General features: G+C 49.9%; 1 protein-coding gene across 1 annotated transcript; it reads right to left on the reverse strand.

Annotated features, from left to right (window-relative positions):
• Positions 1-12,585: 12,585 nt before the first annotated feature.
• On the reverse strand, positions 12,586-15,220 carry ISG15 (ISG15 ubiquitin like modifier). The gene is made up of 2 exons (XM_074306643.1): positions 15,063-15,220; positions 12,586-13,383 (listed from the first exon to the last, which is right to left on the reverse strand). The coding sequence occupies exons 1-2, from the start codon at positions 15,063-15,065 to the stop codon at positions 12,883-12,885; spliced, it is 504 nt and encodes a 167-aa protein (XP_074162744.1). The 5' UTR covers positions 15,066-15,220; the 3' UTR covers positions 12,586-12,882.
• Between the last annotated feature and the right edge of the window lie 1,574 nt (positions 15,221-16,794).

The raw sequence follows: 16,794 nt of genomic DNA on the forward strand, positions 1-16,794 counted from the left end.
AGAGCCGCGCTCGGCCCGGGGACGGGGGACGGGCCCCGCCGGCTCTCGGAGCGCGCAGTCCTGGCCGGCCCCCGGCCAGTGGTCACTTCCCGCCCTGCCACTCCCCTCGGACCCGGGCTGCGGGCTCCGCTCTGCCTCCCCGGGCTTCCTCCCGGCGTCTGCCTGCGCTGCGGCTCGCGGGGGGGGGAGGGGGGGCGGGGGGAGGAGAGGAGGGGAGGAGAGGAGAGGAGGAGAGGAGAGGGGGATTGGAGCAGCCCCCTCCCCCAGGCGCCCTCCCGCGCCGCTCGGGTTGCAGGCTGCGGAGACACTCCCCCCGCCCAGGAAATGCAGCTGAAATCAGGTTAATGGATAATCTGGAGGAGACGTGACCGGACTGCCAAGGGAGGGAGAGGGGGCAGGGCTGGGGGCTTCCTTCGGCGCCCTCCTCCTCCTTCTCTCCCGGGCTCCGCGTTCGGCTCCGCATCGAGGGGGAGGAGCGGATGCAAGCCTGGCCCCTGGGGGGGCGTGCCGAGAAACTCCGGGCCCCACCTCCTCCCGTGCCCTCTCACCCCTCGAGAAGCCCCGACCGCGGCGAGGTGTGGGACCAGGGCCACTGACCGGCCTCCGGGAAGAGCGGGAGTCGCTGATTGATGGGCAGGCTTGGGCGGGGTGGGGGAGGGGGGGCTGGGAGGGAGTCTCGTGAAAGGGGGCCAGGGAGGTGTGGAGGGCCGTCACTGACTTGTGCGGCTCACCTAAGGGACCGTGCGGGTGAGGGGACATGTCTGTGTCCGGTGTCCCGGGTCCAGAACCCGAGGGGCGCTTGTCCTTGGCAAGTGAGGAAAGCAGAAATTAGTCAATCAGCATTTATTAAGCTCCTAAACATGTTCCAGGCAGTGGAGAAAAGGACACGGAGACCAGAGAGACACAGACGGGGATGGGGAGAGAGAGACAGAGACAGAGAAATTCAGACAGACAGAGAGACAGAGACAGGGACAGAGAGACAGAGACGGGGAGACAGACAGACAAAGAGAGAGAGGGACAGAGACAGAGACAGGGAGAGAGAGAGAGACAGACAGACAGACAGACAGAGAGACAGAAACGGGGAGACAGACAGACAAAGAGAGAGAGGGACAGAGACAGAAACAGGGAGAGAGAGAGACAGAGAGACAGACAGAGAGAGAGAGAGAGAGAGAGACAGAGAAATTCAGACAGACAGAGAGAGGGACAGAGACAGAGGAAGAAGGAAAGGAAGAAAGAAGAGGGAAGGAAAGAAGGAGGGTAGGAATAAAAGAGAGAGGAAGAAAGGGAGGGAGGAAAAGAGGGAAAGAATGAAAGAAAGAGAGGGGAGGGAAGGAAAGAAGAGGGAAGAAAGGGAAAAGGGAAGTAATGAAAGAAAGAGAAAGAAGTTTTAAAAAGAGGGAGGGAAAGAAGGAGAGAGAGGAAGAAAGGGAAGGAAGGAGAAAAGGATAGAAGAAGAAAGAAAGAAAGAAAAAGACAAGAAAAACAAAACAACCTTTTCTCTCAAGGAGTTACTGGGGTACATGACAACTGTACAAACAAGAAGGGTACAGGTGGATTTGGGAATCGCCTCAAAGGAAAGGCACTGGAATTAAGAGGGCTGCCCAGGAAGTGGGTTTTAGCTGGGATTGAAGGAAACTGGAAGAAAGGTGAGGAGGACACAGGTTCCACGAAGGTTTCTGTCTCTGGTGGGCATAGCTGCCCAGGGAACGATTCACTGATGTGGGGAGGGGCCCTGGTGGAGAGAAGGGAGGTGACCCAAGCCCCCAGGGAGAAATACCCCGCTTTTCCTGGTTTTGAGAGAAGAGCTCCAGGAAAGGGGAGGGGGAGACAGGACCTCCCTATCTCTCAACCCCTCTTCACACCTGGGACAAGCCCCACCCTGGGATTCTGGGAAGTCTGCAGCCTCTCCGCCAATACAGCCTGGGACTGTTTGCTTAGCTGTTGCCTGAACTCGGTGATTGGGTGGGGGACTGGGAAAATTGTGGGGGAGGAGGTGGGGAGGGGACCGATATGGTTCCTTTATAAGAACTAGACCCAGGTGGAGGGCTGAGGCTCCCAGCCTAGGGGGAAGGGCGCCACCTGCTGTCCAGCAGCTGCAGGTGTTCTTGCAAACTCAAGAACCCAGGTTTCCTTGCCCCCAGCTAGATGGCCCCCTCCACTTAAACTCTCTTAAGGGCAGCTATGGCCTGCAACAGGTATTATTCCCAGCCCCGCTCTTCAGACCCAAGGAAGCAAGATGGGCGTTGGATTTTGAACCCAAATCTTCCAACCTGATAGTCTGCAGGAACAGAGAAATAGCCCCCCTCAATAACCCCTCCCCCCACCAATCAACCAACTATTTATTTTATTTATTTACTTTCTGGGGCAATTAGGGTTAAGTGACTTGCCCAGAGTCACACAGCCAGGAAGTGTCAGATTTGAATGCCGGTCCTCCTGACTGGTGCAGCCATCCACTGCCCCACCGAGCTGCCCGCCCCGGAGTCATTATTTCTTAAAGAACACTGTGTGCCCATAGTCAATGACTAAAGTAATGTAGTGTTTGATAAACCCCAAAGACCTTCTGGGAAGGCCTTCTGCTTCTGGGAAAAGAACTCACTATTTGACAAAAATTGTCGAGAAAACTGGAAATTAGTATGGCAGGAACTAGACATTGACCCACACTTAGCACCCTATATCAAGATAAGGTCGAAATGGGTTCATATTTAGACATAAAGAATGACATTATAAGCAAATTAAAAGAACAAAGAATTGTTCGTCTACCTCTCAGGTCTGTGGAGGAGGAAGGAATTTGTGGTCAAAGAACTAGAGTATGTAATAGAATGCAAAATGGATAATTTTAATTATATTGTTGAAAAGTTTTTGTACAAACAAAACCAATGCAGACAAGATTAGAAGGGAAGCAATAAACTGGGGAAAAAAACCTGTATATCCAAAGATTCTGATGAAGGCCTCATTTCTAGAATATAGAGAATTGACTCAAATTTATAAAAATTTAAGCCATTCTCCAATTGATAAATTATCAAAAGATAGGAACAATTTTCAGATGAAGAAATTAAAGCTATTTATAGTCATATGAAAAAAATGCTCTAAATCATCATTGATAAGAGAAATGCAAATTAAGACATTTAATGTCTGAGGTACCACTAAATACCTCTCAGATTGGCTAAGATGACAGGAAAAGATAATGATGAATGTTGGAGGGGATGTGTGGGAAAACTGGGACACAGATACATTGTTGGTGGAATTAGTGGAGTTGAAGAGCAATTTGGAGCTATGCCCTAAGGGCTATCAGACTGTGCACACCCTTTGATCCAGCAGTGTCTCTACTGGGCCTGTATCCCAAAGTGATCATAGAAAGGGGGAAAGGACCTATGTGTACAAAAATTTTGTAGCAGCTCTTTCTGTGGTGGCAAGAATCTGGAAACTTGAGTGGATGTCCCGCAGGGGGAAAATGGCTGAATAAATTGTGGTACCTGAATGCTATGGAATATTATTGTTCTGTAAGAAATGACCAACTGGATGATTTCAGAGAGGCCTGGAGAGATTTACAGGAACTGATGCTGAGGGAAGTGAGTAGAACCAAGAGAAAATTGTTCACAGAGGCAACAAGACTATACAATGACCAGTTCTGACTGACTCTCTTCTGAGGTGATTCAGGCCAGTTCCTTCAGGCCTTGTGATGGAGAGAGCCATCTGCACCCACAGAGAGCACCATGGGGACTGAGTGTGGAGCGCAACAGAGTGTTTTTTCACTTTTTGATTGTCGTTTGCTTACATTTTGTTTCCTTTCTCATTTTTTCTTTTTTTGATCTGATTTTTCTTGGGCAGCGTGATCATTGTGGAAACGTGCAGAGAAGAATGGCACAGGTTTAACACAGATTGGATTACTTGCCTTCTAGGGGAGGGGGCGGGGAAGGGGAAGGAAAAAAATGTTGCAACACAAGATTTTGCCAGGGCGAATGTTGAAAATAAAAAGCTTTAATCATCAATAAGTAAAGAATACCATGTGCTAGAGAGTGTGCTAATCAGCACCATCACAGCCCTTTCCCTGCAGGTGGACTCTGGCCAGCAATGCCCAAGGCCAGGAGACAATGAAATTGGGAAGGTGGCCTCCATAAACTTGACCCTCCAAGGGCCTGGAGGAAATGAAGTGGGCTGAAGAGGCGGGGCCAAAGCTCTGAACCTCAGGGCCCTCCCCCCCTACTTGAATCCTAGGAGAATGACTCTATATTTCTAAACTGGGCTGAGTTAGGAAGGGGGAACAGACTGGGGGAGGGGCAGTGTGGAGAGAAGTGACTGGGTGTGGGCCCCTCTGCAGCCTCCTGCTCCTCCAGCCTTAGTTTCCCTTCCTAGAGGACAACCCCTTCCATCCATCTTCCAGGGGCAGGTACAGCAGCCGCCATGTCCTTCCCCACCCCCAGCCCTCTGGGGCATCTTTTTCTCTATTTCTCTCCCTGGAGCAGCCAGTGACAGCAGAGGTAACTCGGGGAGAATATATTATCCCACTAAGTGATTCTGTCTCCCAATTAATCCAGGTTTGGATCGATCGGGAGGGGGAGGGGAGCAGTCAGCTAGCTTCCTGGAATGGGCCCCAGGCAGCTTGGCAGATGGGTTTTTTGGTGTAGAAACGGGCTTGGGCAGGAAGCCGGGCTGCCTCTCCCACACGCGGACCACTGAGGCCCCACATCATGGCCCAGGTCCCTGTTGGGGTCCCTAGAGCAGAGCATCTTTCCTGCTAAGTGTAGCTTGGGACTCCTCCCTACAGTGCTCCCTGCCTTCTGGTCCCTGTGCCCCCAGGGGGAGGCCTAAGACTATGGAGGGACCTGCTGGGAAGAGAGGGATGAAGGAGAAGGAAAATCCACTTCATCTGCGGTGGGGGTTCCATCGGGCGACTCCAAGTTGGGGGGGATGGAGCCCAAAGGAGCGTCCAGTACAGGCCGCTTGCTGGAGCTGGGCTCCCTGGAGAGGGGGAGGGCTTGGGTTCCCCACACTGCACTGCAGGCTCCATTCAGACCCATGAATCTTCTCCCTGCCTCTGGTCCTTCCAGATGCTGACTCAGGAGCTGCTTCCCCTCATCCACCTCTTCCCCCTCCCCAACTCATTTGGGAAATTGGTTTGAAAGGAAGAAAAAAAAAAAAGATGGAGAAGGGAGCAGGAGGAGGGCGGGCAGGAGGAGGTGGGCCTCAGCGGTCCTGGGGAGCCCTTTCTCCCTTTGGGAGGGGTAGCAGAGAGAAAAGGCATCAGGTGGGTCCCTCCAGAGCCCCAAGGAGGGGGCTTCAGTCTGGGCCCTTTCTAAGGCCCCACTGCCAGGGTCCCTTCCTTCCCCACCCCCCCCAACCCAGGAGCTCCCCTGTAGCCTGGCACCGGCTTCTGCCCACTCTCCCCCGCCTCCTAATTAACTGGAGAGGTCTGAGTCTCAGCCAAGAGCTGACCATGCAGATGGGGGGGGGGGTGATGGCCAGATGGGGAGCCAGCTGTGTCTGCTCTGGAGGGAGAGTGGACACAGCTTCCCGGGGCTCCTCCATCCCCAGAGTCCCCAGACCTGCTTTGGGGTCACTGATTCCCCTTCCCAACCCAGATGTGTCCAGCCCTGCCTCCATTCCTGAAGATCTCCCAGAGATGAAACAAGAGATTGCAGCCTCAGACCTTCAGGCTAGCCCAATGGGAAGTCTCGGGAGGGAGCCTTGGGAAAGGGGGAGCCCTGGACTGCTCCAGGCGGAGTGCATTCCCACCATAGAGGGTGGGGGAGGGAAAGGGAGACCTTTGGTATTCACTGCCATTTTGGACCTGAGGGGAAGCAGGGGACACACACTCACCACACAGCCAAGTCCTGTGCAAGACCCCAAGATCCGAGACAGACCCTGTCTGGCCTTCGATTTTGGAAGGAAAGATGGGCCTTTCACCAGGCAGGGGCAGAGAGTAGTCAGCTTCTCAGGAGCTCCAGCAGAGAGCCCCGAGATGGACGGAGGAGGGTGGCTGGAGGCAGGGAAGCTTTCCAAGGCAGCATTGCCTCCTCTCAACACTCTGGTCCGGAGACAGGCCCCTGAGCCCAGCTTGGCCTGCGCTGTGGCCCACAGTGGGCACCAGGCTCCATCCCAGAGGCAGGGACCCAAACTGACCGCTGGCCTCTTTATCCCAGCAGCCTTTTCCCTGGCCGCCCAAGGTTTGGACACATTTGTTTTCCTTGTTGCAAGATCCTGACGGGCTCCAAGGGGGGAACGATGAAGTCACTGTATATCATGGAATCCAACAAAATTTCTTTTTTTTTTTTTTTTATTCTGAAGGTCACCACAAGGACAAAATGAAATCCATATGTCACTTTATTCAACACATGTTCTAGGAAAGAGAAATAATATGGAAGAGGCTACCTTATTTTTGGAGCATCCGTGTCTTTGTCAGTGTGGTGTTTTCTCCACTTAGTAAATGGTCTTCATGAATTGCTATGGGGAAAAAAAAAATCAATTACCCTGGTGATATCCCTTTCCAAACTTACCTGGGATCCAGTCCATCTCTAGGATTCTCCCACCAACAAACCCTTCCTCAGGTCCTAACAAAACCCTTATCTGTCTGGTCTAGCTTCCCCTCGTCCATCTCTTCCCTTCTATTCCCATGATGCCCAACGTAGGACAATTTTTCATGCCTTCTGATGTTCTTCCTGCTACAGCAGGCCCCAGTTGCTCTTTTGTTACCAGCCTCGCTTCTCTATCTGGTCCAGTACTTACCTCAGCAATCTTTGGTGGTTCCCCATTGCCTGCCAAGTAAAGCATCAATACCCGTCTTTTTTTTTTTTTTTAATAGTTTTTATTTACCAGATATATGCATGGATAATTTTACAACATTGACAATTGCCAACTTTTTATTCCAATTTTCCCCTCCTCCCCCCCCAAGATGGCAGGTTGACCAATACACGTTAAATATGTTAAAGTATAAATTAATCAATCCCCGTCTTTTAAAAAATTTTTCTTACTCTGGAGTTTCCGTACATTTTCACTCTTTTTCCCAATTCTGGGTGTTTCCAAACGTTGAAACCACACAGAAACTTTTGGGGCACTTGTCTCTCCAACCCACTATAACAAATCCTAAACTTCCCCACCCCCATGTCTGTGTCTGAGCCATGTCCCATGTCTGAAAATCTTTCCCTTTTCCTTATTTGTTCATTTTATACCTTCTTTTTTAAAACCTAAATCAAAAACTATCCCGATCATGAAATGTTTTCTGCTTTTCCTTCCAGTGTATAAAGACCCTTTCTTTGAACCTCCCTCTACGATATATTATATAATTTATGCAATTATTATGTGTTAATTGGTATTTTTTATTTTATTTCTGGGCTCATGTTGTATTGCCCAGGAGAATATAAATTTGCTGGAGATAAGGTCTGATTCTTGATCTGTATTTGCAAACCAGAGACAAGAAAGTTTTATTGGTTGTAGTCTTTAGGAGTTATCTACACATCTCGACTGGGCCTGTATCCCAAAGAGATCATAAAAAGGAAAAGGGACCTGTATGTGCAGGAATGTTTGTGGTGGCCCTTTTTGTAATGGCCAGAAAGTGGAAAGTGAATGGATGTCCATCAATTGGAGAATGGTTGGGTAAATTGTGGTATATGAATGTTATGGAATATTATTGCTCTGTAAGAAATGACCAGCAGGATGAATACAGAAAGGCCTGGAGAGACTTACATCAACTGATGCTGAGTGAAATGAGCAGGACCAAGATATCGTTGTGCACTACAACACCGATAGATACTATGTGAGGATGTATTTTGATGGAAGTGGATATCTTCAACATAGAGAAGATTTAATTCAATTCCAGTTGATCAATGATGGACAGAATCAGCTACACCCAGAGAAGGGACACTGGGAAATGAGTGTAAACTGTTAGCACTACTGTCTTTCTACCCAGGTTACTTTTGCCTTCTGAATCCAATTCTTACCATGCAACAAGAAACTTGGTTTTACACACATATATTGTATCTAGGATATACTGTAACACATTTAATATGTATGGGATTGCCTGTCATCTCGGGGAGGGGGTAGAGAGAGGGAGGGGAAAATTCGGAAAAGAAGTGAGTACAAGGAATAATGCTGTAAAAAAATTACCCATACATATGTAATGTCAAAAAAATATTTAAATTAATTTAAAAAGGAGAAAATAATGTTGAAGTTTTTATTTATTTTATTTTTAATTTCTGGAGTAAAACAAGCATTTCTATACATAGTATAATTTTAAAAAATGGTTACACATGAAACTGCAAATTTATTGTGCAAAATTTGCTATCCTCTTAAATATATAATGAAATTATCATGAAAATTGAAAAAAAAAAAAAAAAAAAAAAGGAAAGAAAAGAAAAAAAAATGACCAGCAGGATGATTTCAGAAAGGCCTGGAGAGACTTACATGAACTGATGCTGAGGGAAATAAGTAGGAGCAGGAGATCATTATATACTTCAATAACAATACTATATGATGATCAATTCTGATGGACATGGCTCTTTTCAGCAATGAGGTGATTCATGCCAGTTCTAATAGACTTGTGATGGAGAAAGCCAGCTGCATCCAGAGAGAGGAGTACAGGCACTGAGTGTGGTGGTTGTTGTTTGCTTGCTTGTTTTTTTCTTTCTCATTTTTTTCCTTTTTGATCTGATTTTCTTGTGCATAAATATGGAAATATGTTTAGAAGAATTGCACATGTTTAACCTATATTGGATTACTTGCTGTCTGGGGGAGGGTGAGGAGGGAGGGAGAAAAATTTGGAACACAAGGTTTTGAAAAGGTGAATGTTGCAAACTATCTTTGCATGTATTTTGAAAAATAAAAAAACTATCATTTTATTGATTTATTTTTCTGAGGCAATTGGGGGTAAGTGATTTGCCCAGGGTCACACAGCTAGGAAGTGTTAAGTGTCTGAGGCCAGATTTGGACTCAGATCCTCCTGACTTCAGGGCTGGTGCTCTATCCACTGCACCATCTAGCTGCCCCAAAAAGCTATTATTTTTTAAAAAGAGTTTTAAAAAGGAGTCTGCAGCATTAGAAAGATGTAGTTTGCCCAAGGTAGCACGAGCCAATGAGGGTCAAAGGCAAGGCCAAATTTTCCTGAATCCAGAGCTAGCCATCTACCCATCAAGAACAGAATTTTGGGAAAGGCTCCATTCCTCCAGAGTCCTGGCACTTAGCAAATTTCTGGACCCCTCAGTTCTCAGCAGGCCTTCTCTCCTGCACTAACCACTCACTTCTCTTTTCCCCAACTTTGCCCTCTGATGAACCAATTCAATTTGACACTTGTTCTCCTTTCTTAATCTCTAACCTCCTTATCATATCCCTAATTACACGGGCTCAAGCCTCAGCTTTGGGTCACTCCCACCATTTGTCATTTTCCTCCTACACTATACAATATGCAAACAAAAATGGAAAAAAATGGCACATCATTCAGATTAGTTCTACTACAGATTTATGTTACATAGCTTCTACCGGGCCCTCGCTGCTGCCCAGCAATCTTACTATTCCTCCCTCATTGACTCTCCCACTCTCCACAGTCACTCTTCCAAACTTCATCTCTCCTCAAACCTCTCATGGCTTCCTCTTCCCCCAGCCTCCCTGCTGAGAATCTTGGCTCATAATTTATTTATTTATTTTTATTTTATTTATTTTTTATTTTTATTATAGCTTTTTATTTACAAGATACATGCATGGGTAATTTTTCAGCATTGACAATTGCAAAACCTTTTGTTCCAATTTTTCCCCTCCTTCCGTCCTCCCCCTCCCCCAGATGGCAGGTTGATCAATACATGTTACATATGTTAAAGTATAAGTTAAATACAATGTATGTATACATGTCCAAACAGTTGTTTTGCTGTACAAAAAGAATCGGACTTTGAAACAGTGTACAATTAACCTGTGAAGGAAATCAACAATGCAGGCGGACAGAAATCGAGGGATTGGGAATTCTATGTAGTGGTTCATAGTCATCTCTCAGTTGGCTCATAGTTTACCAAAAAACTTGGGGCGGATTGCCATGAGCTCCTTCTTCTCCCCTCCCATCACTCAGAGGCCTTCCACCACTCTCTCCTCCATTGCTCCAGTCTCTCCTGAGGAAGTAACCTCACTCCTTACCGAGTGAGCCCATTCCATCCCCTCTCCTCCAACATTGCCCTTCTGTCATCCTCATCTTTCATTCCTTTTCAATCCCTCCCTCTCTATCCCTGTCAACTATCACCAGTAGCTCTTCTGTCCTTCCTCCCTACAAGTCTTGAAAAGACCAACACTGCAGGTGTCTCCACTTCCTCTCCTCCCACCTTCTTCGTCACCCCTTCTAACCGGCTTCCATCGACACTGCTCTCTCCATGGTTACCAGTGAGTTCTTAGTTGCCAAATCCAGTAGCCTTTTCTCAATCCTCATTTATTCTTGACCTCTCTATGGACCTTTGACTCAGGGGATCACACTCCTCTTCTCTTGTGATTCAGGCCATTTCCAATGGTCTCGTGATGGAAAAGACCCATCACCGTGGGGATTGAGGGTGGATCACGACATGGTGTTTTCACTTTTGTTGTTGTTTGCTTGTATTTCATTGTTTTTCTCATTTTTGTCTGATTTTTATTGTGCAGCATGATAATTGGGGAAATATGTATAGAAGAATTACACATATTTAATATAAATAATATAAATAACCCAATATATATTGGGTTACTTGCCATCTGGGAGAGGGGGGAAGGGAAGAGAGGGAGAAAAAAAATTTGTAACAAGGTTTGCAAGGGTGAATGTTGAAAATTATCTAGGCATATGTTTTGAACTTTTTTTTTTCCCCCCTGAGCCTGGGGTTAAGTGACTTGCCCAGGGTCACACAGCTAGGAAGTGTTAAGTGTCTGAGAGCAGATTTGAACTCAGATCCTCCTGAATTCAGGGCTGGTGCTCTATCCACCTAACTGCCCCTAGGCATATGTTTTGAAGATAAAAAACTAATGAAAAAAGAAGAGAAAAAGCTTTATAAAAAATATTTTTTAAAAAAAAGAGAGATTCTCTTCTCTTTAGGTTTCTGAAACACAATTCTCTCCCGATTCTCCTCCTCCTGACCCCACCTTCTGACTCTGGGGATCCCTGAAGACTGTCCCAGGCCCTCTTCTCTTCTTCCTCCTTTCTATTTCACTTGGTGATCTCATTCCATGGATTTAATTACCATCTCTATTCTGATGCTCCTCAAATCTGCCCTTTTTGCCCCATCTCTCTGCTGACCTTCCTCCTCCAGCTGCCTTAGACACCTCAAACTAAATATTCAGTGGATATCTTCAACTCAACAGGTCCCAACTAGAACTCGTTATATTTCCCCTTAAATCCTGCCCACCTCCCACTTTCCCAGTTTCTTTAGAGAAGAACCCCGCCTTCTCCCAATCTCCCAGACTCACAACCCAGGTACAATCCTGGAATTCTCCCTCTCCCTCCATCCCCCATATCCATTTAAGCTATGGTCAAGACCTGTCAATTTTACCTCTGCAACATCTCTCAAATACACCCCTTTCTCTCCTCTGACCCGGCCCCAGTCCAGTTTACAGGCTCCCAAGACTTCTTCCCTGGATTATGCAATAGCAGGATATGCAATCCTACCAATGGGTCTGCCCCCACCCCAATCCACCTTCCATTCAATCACCTAACAATTTCCTTAGAGCCCAGGTCCCATCAGAGCAGCCACCCCCACTCTCCCGTGGCTCCCTCCCTCCTCCAGAAGCACATTGGCCTTCCAAGCCCTTCCTAACCCGGTCTCCTACCTTTCCAGCCTTCTTACCCCTCATCCCCCTCCAACCCTCTTGTGATCCAGTGTCACTGACCTACTACTATTTCAGGACCTCGTTTCCCCCTCTCTCATTGGAGGGCATTTTCTCTGGCTGCCCCCCATGCCCAGAACTCCCTCCCCTCTGACTTCTGATCTCCTGGCTTCCTTTCAGTCCCAGATTAAATCCCAATTTCCCCACTCCTCCTCATTCCAGGATCTTCCCCTTACTGACAGTCTCTTATTCGCCCTGCCCGTGGCTTACTTCAGCTATATTTGCCCATTGCCGCCTCCATTAGAGTGTAAGGGACGTCTTTTGCCTCTTTTTGTATCCCCAGAGCTTAGCCCAGAGCCTGGCACATAGCAGACCCTTAATAAATAATTACTGATTAGTTGATTTCACCTGAATTCTCATGGGGCACAATAAAAATGGTTTATCCTCCTTGCTGTTCCCTGAAATCAACACTCTCATCTGGCTTCAGTCTGCTTTCCATGACCGGAACTCGTGCCCTCCTCAGTTCTCTAACTCCCAGAAGTTCCAGCTCAAATGCCACCTCCTTCAAGGCTCTTTATGCTTCCTCCTTCTTCAGACTGTCTTCTATTTACTTATGTGTAACTATTACACCCCCCAATAAAAAGCAGATGGCTTGAGATAAAAGGCAGATGAGAGCTCCCTCCAGCTTGTGTCCCCGTACTTTGCACATCCCAGATTCCTGCTTATTAAATTGGAATATTGTTAGGAGACCTGGGTACACTTTCAACTGAGAAAGGAAAGGTGAGCCCCCATCCCTCCCACCTAGGGCAGAAAGAAGGGAGAGTACAAGAGGCAGGTTTTCTCCTTTATTGACCTTCATTATTGACAGCTGGCCCCAGACAATGAAGGCAGGGAGCTTGTCCGGGAAAGGGTCAGGATCTAGGAGAGGAGTCAAGACCCAGGGGAGTGGGGAAGGCCGGGTCAATAGGGGAGCATCAACCCCAATCTTCAGCCCCAGCTCTTTATTGATCCCAGTCCAGGAGCCAGAGGACAGTCAAACCAAAGAGGCAAGAGAAGGCAAGCCCTCCCCCAGCACAGACCTTCCCTCGCACGCCTGGGTGCGAGGGCCCCGGGCCCTACAGTACCCCCCTAGAGTATCCCCCTGGGGCCCCACAGTACCCCCTGTCCCAGCCCTCCCCGCAGCCTCAGTTGCATATGGATGGTGCACAGCGGGCTGAGGCCATAGTCTCCCAAGTAGTGCTGGTCCTCCATGGGCGTGCTCTGGAAGCTGAGCCAGAACTGGCTGGTGTTGACCTGCTCTTTCTCCTGCACCAACTTCTTGAGCTGGGCCACGGTCTGGCTCAGCAGGATGCGGTAGGGGCTGGTCCGGGCGTCCGTGCGCACCAGGACGTCCATGGGCTGGTCCGGTTCCAGCAGCAGCAGCAGCAGGGCACCCGGCCTCAGCCCGTGCTCTGACAGCAGCTTCCAGTTGAGCAGGACCTCCCCGCCTTCTGTGGCCAGCCGCTGGGTGTGTGCCGGCTTGCCAACCAGCCGGGCGATCTGTTTCTTCAGCTCCAGAACGGTGATGTTGTCTTCCACCTTCACGGAGTACTCCGCCCCGGTGATCATCTTCACCCTCAAATTCAGGATCTGCAAGAGAAACCAGGTCCTGTTTGAGGCTCCAAGGCCCAAAGCCCTTTCAGCCAGTGCCCCCCTTGTACAGAGGAGAAACTGAGCCTCGGGGAGCAGCCGCTCAGGAAGCAGTGCCGTTTTGTGGCGAGTCCCATGGGTTTTAAGCCTGCCTTTTCACTTATTACCCAGGTGATCTCAAGTGACTTAGGCCATTGGGTGGTACAGTGGGTAGCATACAGAACGCTTAAGTTCAGATCCAGCACCTGTCTCTGTGTCTCTCTCTGTCTCTATCTCTCTGTCTCTGGTCTCTGTGTCTCTCTGTGTCTCTCTGTGTCTCTCTGTGTCTCTCTCTTTGTCTCTCTCTCTCTCTCTCTCTCTCTCTCTCTCTCTCTCTCTCTCTCTCTCTCTCTCTCTCTCTCACACACACACACACACACACACACACACACACACATCTGCCACATCTTGCCTTGTAGTTTTCTGGCCCCTTTCCCTTTTGTGAGCTGAGGAGGAGTAGAGAGACAGGGGAGGTGATGCACAGGGCCCTTCCCAGAAGACAGCTCCTCAAAAGATCACTGGCTTTGGAGGGAGGGGTCCAGGATTCGAATCCCACTTCCAGCCCTCACTACTTGTGTGTCTTGGCTCATAATTCTTCTCTCTAGATCACTCTTCCTCATCTGCACAAGAAAGGGGGGGGGGGACTAGGTGGGCTCTAAGTCTGGGGCAGTATTCAATTAGAACAGTGCCACACCCAAGCCTAGAACAGCCTAGCTAGCCACACTTAACCTAGAATGTTCTGTCCCACTTTATCTGTGGGGGGAGGGGGGAGAAAAGAAAAGAGAGGGAGAGGAGAGACAGGTAGGGACCGAGAGGTGGAGGGAGAGACTGAAACAGAAATGGAAAGAGAAAGGCAAAGGTGAAGAGACAGAGAGACAGGGATGGAGAGAAAGACAGAGAGATGAAGAAACAGCTAGAGCTAGAGATGGAAAGAGGGAGAGGGGAGGGAGGAAGAGAGAAAAAAGAGAAGGGAGAGAGAAAAGGAGAGAAGAGGAGAGAAAGAGTCAGAGAGAGAGACAGAGAGAGAGAGACGGAGACAGAGAGAGAGAGACAGACAGACAGGGAGAGACAGAGAGAGAGACACACACAGAGAGAGAGAGAGAGAGAGAGAGAGAGAGAGAGAGAGAGAGAGAGAGAGAGAGAGAGAAAGAGAGACGAGGACAGAGACAGAGAGAGACAGAGACAGAGACAGAGAGAGAAGAGGACAGAGACAGAAGAAAAGAGAGACATAGAGAACAGTGGGGAAAGAGAGAGACGGACTGGGTACCTCAGACCATCAGTATCCTCCAGCAAGTGGATCTGGGTCAAGCATTCTCAAGCCCATTTTATGGATGAGAAAGCCAAAGCTCGAATTCACAGAAACAGCGGACGCAGAGAAAGAAAGCAGACCGGCGCCAGAAAGGGCACTCATTGCACTCCGCGGGCTCCTGGGAAAGCATCCTCGCTGCTCTTGGGAGGGGCCTCGGCGCGCGCCGCTCAGACTCGGTTTCCCCCTCGGGCCCTTTGGCTTACCTGCTGTTCCCCCTCAGAAGGGAGGAGGAGTGAGAGCAACGCCGAGGAGTTCGGGGGACTAGAAGACGGCACTTTGAAATGGGGGGAAAGGGAAACTGAGGCCCAGAGGGGGGCTCCCCCTTCCTTACCATGGCTGCGGGCTGCACGAGCTGGAGCTCAGGTGTGCGGCTGCGGGCTCCCGGCGGCTGTCACGACTGTCACCGGCTCGGACGCCCCCCTTTATACCCCGGCTCGCGCTGGGCGAGGGGCGGAGTCCGAGGCTCAGTCCGAAAACCGAAACTGCGCTTTCCCCGTCGAAACGGGAGTTTCACTTTCCCTTCCGCGGTTGCCCGGCCCGATGCAGAAACAAAACTGGGGGGGGGGGGGGGCGGGGCAGACTCCCCGCCCTGGAAGGGGCTTCCCTCAGGGCTGGGGCTACAAGGCGGGATCCCCACCCCCACCCCGCCAAGGAGACCCCGGAGGGCTCGGGGGCACCCACCTCTAAATGCTGAAACTCTCCTTGGCTCCTCCACCCTGAGCTGCCCCCCGTGCCCCGTGGCACAGAGAGGGCATTTGGACAAAGAGGAACTGGATTCAAAGGCAGCCTTACTGACCGTGTGACCTCGGGCAAGAGGTCGCTGCCCTCAGCCTCGACTTCCCCGTCTGTCCGAAGAAGAAGTTAACCCCTAGGGTCCCCTAAACCTATGTGAATGAATAAAGGGAAAATCATGTATTAAGCACTAACTGTGGACCAATCCCTGTGTCTCCTTAACTTTGAAGTCTATTGTGTGTGTGGCTTGGGATGGTTTCCTGGGATGGTTTCCTAGAATTTACTGGGTTCCTGGGATGGTTTCCTGGGACAGTTTCCTGGGACTTTCTGGGTTCCTGGGACGGTTTCCTGGGACTTTCTGGGTTCCTGGGACGGTTTCCTGGGACTTGCTGGGTTCCTGGGATGGTTTCCTGGGACGGTTTCCTGGGACTTTCTGGGTTCCTGGGACGGTTTCCTGGGACTTGCTGGGTTCCTGGGATGGTTTCCTGGGACGGTTTCCTGGGACTTTCTGGGTTCCTGGGACGGTTTCCTGGGACTTGCTGGGTTCCTGGGATGGTTTCCTGGGACGGTTTCCTGGGACTTTCTGGGTTCCTGGGACGGTTTCCTGGGACTTGCTGGGTTCCTGGGATGGTTTCCTGGGACGGTTTCCTGGGACTTGCTGGGTTCCTGGGACGGTTTCCTGGGACTTTCTGGGTTCCTGGGACGGTTTCCTGGGTCTTGCTGGGTTCCTGGGATGGTTTCCTGGGACGGTTTCCTGGGACTTGCTGGGTTCCTGGGACGGTTTCCTGGGACTTTCTGGGTTCCTGGGACGGTTTCCTGGGTCTTGCTGGGTTCCTGGGATGGTTTCCTGGGACGGTTTCCTGGGATGGTTTCCTGGGACTTGCTGGGTTCCTGGGATGGTTTCCTGGGACGGTTTCCTGGGACTTGCTGGGTTCCTGGGATGGTTTCCTGGGACGGTTTCCTGGGACTTGCTGGGTTCCTGGGATGGTTTCCTGGGACTTGCTGGGTTCCTGGGATGGTTTCCTGGGACGGTTTCCTGGGACTTGCTGGGTTCCTGGGACGGTTTTCTGGGACTTGCTGGTTTCCTGGGACGGTTTCCTGGGACTTGCTGGGTTCCTGGGACGGTTTCCTGGGACTTGCTGGGTTCCTGGGACGGTTTCCTGGGATGGTTTCCTGGGACTTGCTGGGTTCCTGGGACGGTTTCCTGGGACTTGCTGGGTTCCTGGGATGGTTTCCTGGGACGGTTTCCTGGGATGGTTTCCTGGGACTTGCTGGGTTCCTGGGATGGTTTCCTGGGACGGTTTCCTGGGACTTGCTGGGTTCCTGGGACG

The sequence above is a fragment of the Sminthopsis crassicaudata genome, chromosome 3 (genome assembly GCF_048593235.1).
Source record: "Sminthopsis crassicaudata isolate SCR6 chromosome 3, ASM4859323v1, whole genome shotgun sequence".
Classification (NCBI taxonomy): domain Eukaryota; kingdom Metazoa; phylum Chordata; class Mammalia; order Dasyuromorphia; family Dasyuridae; genus Sminthopsis; species Sminthopsis crassicaudata.